We start from the raw sequence: 2265 nt of genomic DNA on the forward strand, positions 1-2265 counted from the left end.
AGCCCTCGAGCTACAATTTGACCAACTTCATTTTGTACTAAGAGAAGCATCGACACACTAGATAACTGATCTTTTTTGCCACCAGAACCAAAATAAGGCTTGGTGGGTTCTACTAATGACTTGGATTTGTATGTGAGCGATTGTCCTCCCGCTCCTCAAACAGACCCAAATCGGCAGATTTGGACGGAATTCACAATACTAGTAGTACAGTAAAGACTCGGTTTAGGATCCATAGAACGGATAGCCCGATACTCACTATTGCGAAAGGTGCTTTATCCTAGCGACAGGAGCGTAGCAAGTGAAGCGACGGATAGTGTCATTTCGGGGAGTCGGAAGGCTCGTCCACAGATCAGCCGGCGAAGCCGCCTACTAGTCAGCATCATCGACACAGCCGACAAGACTTCTCGTCCAGAAAATCCGTCGGCTATTTCGATCAGCAAACGGCCGTTGCCCAGAGTGTTGCTGCTGCTGTGGTTCATTGTGGTTCTGGTGACGCGACGTCATCTTGCTCTGCGGCTCGACAAGTCCAGAGCGTCGCGCCTCACGCTCATCCCCGCCAAGCTAGCAAATACAGCAGTCGACAAGCTACAGCTACACTTGCGACGCTGGATAGATTTCTACCAGCCCACCAACCCTTAAGGGCTGCCATTCGACACCTTACTCCTCAAACAAGAAGCCTCATGACTTACCACATTTTCCTATGCCTCGTTAAACCTAACCCTAAATCCGGAGCGAGGAGACGGATTCAGAACCGCTAATAGGCTTTAGACTTTAGAGTTTAGGGTTTGTGTAGACGTGATGTAAAGGTGCTGAATAAGCCGTACTCTGTTACGGATCCTGCATCACGAGTTGCATTGCACTCGTCCGTTTTGCTCTGTACGTCCGTTGCATCGTTGGTTTCGGATAGCAGTAGAAATCCCATATAAGAGAAACCATCCATTGCAGGAGAGCAGTAGTTTGCATAATACTATAGGTCAAGCAACTCACTAAGGGCAAGACAAGTTCGAAATTAGAGCCGAAGGCTTTGCAACAATCATCGAGACAGCACCGTACCAACACAACTAAGTACCGATCGACTCGTCCTGGGAATGCGCTCAAGGAAAACCGCTCGGCAGCCAGACGACGAATCACAATAACCTTCGACCTTACCAGGCACTCCAAGGACGCTTCTCAAGTCTCTGGAGCAGAGGGTTATGCGGACGGGTATATGTCTGAGACGCAGCAGCATCAGGAGGTGCCACCAACGTTGGCAGCCACGGATGCAAGCTCTACGACGCCACCTGGGCCAGCACCGCCGCAGACTTCGCCTGTTCCTCCAACCGGGGCTGTACCGGCAACCTCTGGCGTTTGTGACACCTCTCAGATGCTGACAAGCTTAGTGAGTTTGTTCTCACTTCAGCACCAAGCGATCGCTACCAGCCAGCAGCAGATGCACGCTTTTATGGCGCAGCAGACAAGGTTCCAGCAGGAGATGTATGAGATGCAATCACGCGCTAATCACCATAAATCAGAAGGTAAACCAACCAAAGTTTCATGGACGCGCCGAGGATGATTTGGAGCTTTGGCTTTTCCACATAGAAGCAGCGTACACCGCCGAGCAGAACAGTAATGACTTCCGCTTCGTCTACATGATAGTACCGTTTCTGGGTATAGACGTCATGGCTTGGTACCGCAAATTCAAGCATGCGGTGGGTAGAAGTAATCCACCACATGGCCGCTGTTCAAGCAGCAAATTAGCGCCAGGTATCGCGATGGTGATTACGAGTTCAGGTCGTTGACGAAAATGCACGATCTGCAAGTCAAGACGACACAGCAAGAGTACAGCACCAAGTTTTTACAGTTGCTGTCCATGAAGTCTACCAACATGCCCGAGATTGTGAAGCGCTAGTTCTATCAGCAGAACCTACGCGCTGGCTGACACAAACTCCTACGTCTCCCAAAACTGTACTCTCACCTTGAAGGACACGATCGATCATGCTCAGCGAATTAAGGGCGCTCGCGAAACCCCACGGGCGAAACAAGGTTCTGCGATGGGAGATTCTAAACAGACTCGCAAGGATACTAGTAATTTGCAAGGAAAAGGACGAAATGCTGAGACTGGCACGTCAAAAGTGCAAAGCCTCTCAAAACCCGAAATCGAATTCAGGAGGTGGTAATGTAGAGCCGTTTTGCTTCGGTTGTGGCGTCGGGGGCTTGCCCAGAATTCTAGGGATTGTCCTGCGACCGCTGTCCATCATTGAACGCCGTTGAGCACCGTTGAGCACC

The 2265-nt window shown here is 50.5% G+C and overlaps 1 protein-coding gene across 1 annotated transcript; it reads left to right on the forward strand.

The window, feature by feature from the left end:
• Nucleotides 1–1207: 1207 nt before the first annotated feature.
• PPTG_06422 (hypothetical protein) lies at nt 1208–1888 on the forward strand (the record flags this gene model as incomplete). The annotated part of the gene is made up of 3 exons (XM_008900338.1): nt 1208–1514; nt 1579–1688; nt 1766–1888. The coding sequence occupies 3 exons, from the start codon at nt 1208–1210 to the stop codon at nt 1886–1888; spliced, it is 540 nt and encodes a 179-aa protein (XP_008898586.1).
• Between the last annotated feature and the right edge of the window lie 377 nt (nt 1889–2265).

This window comes from Phytophthora parasitica (genome assembly GCF_000247585.1).
Source record: "Phytophthora parasitica INRA-310 unplaced genomic scaffold supercont2.9, whole genome shotgun sequence".
NCBI lineage: Eukaryota > Oomycota > Peronosporomycetes > Peronosporales > Peronosporaceae > Phytophthora > Phytophthora nicotianae.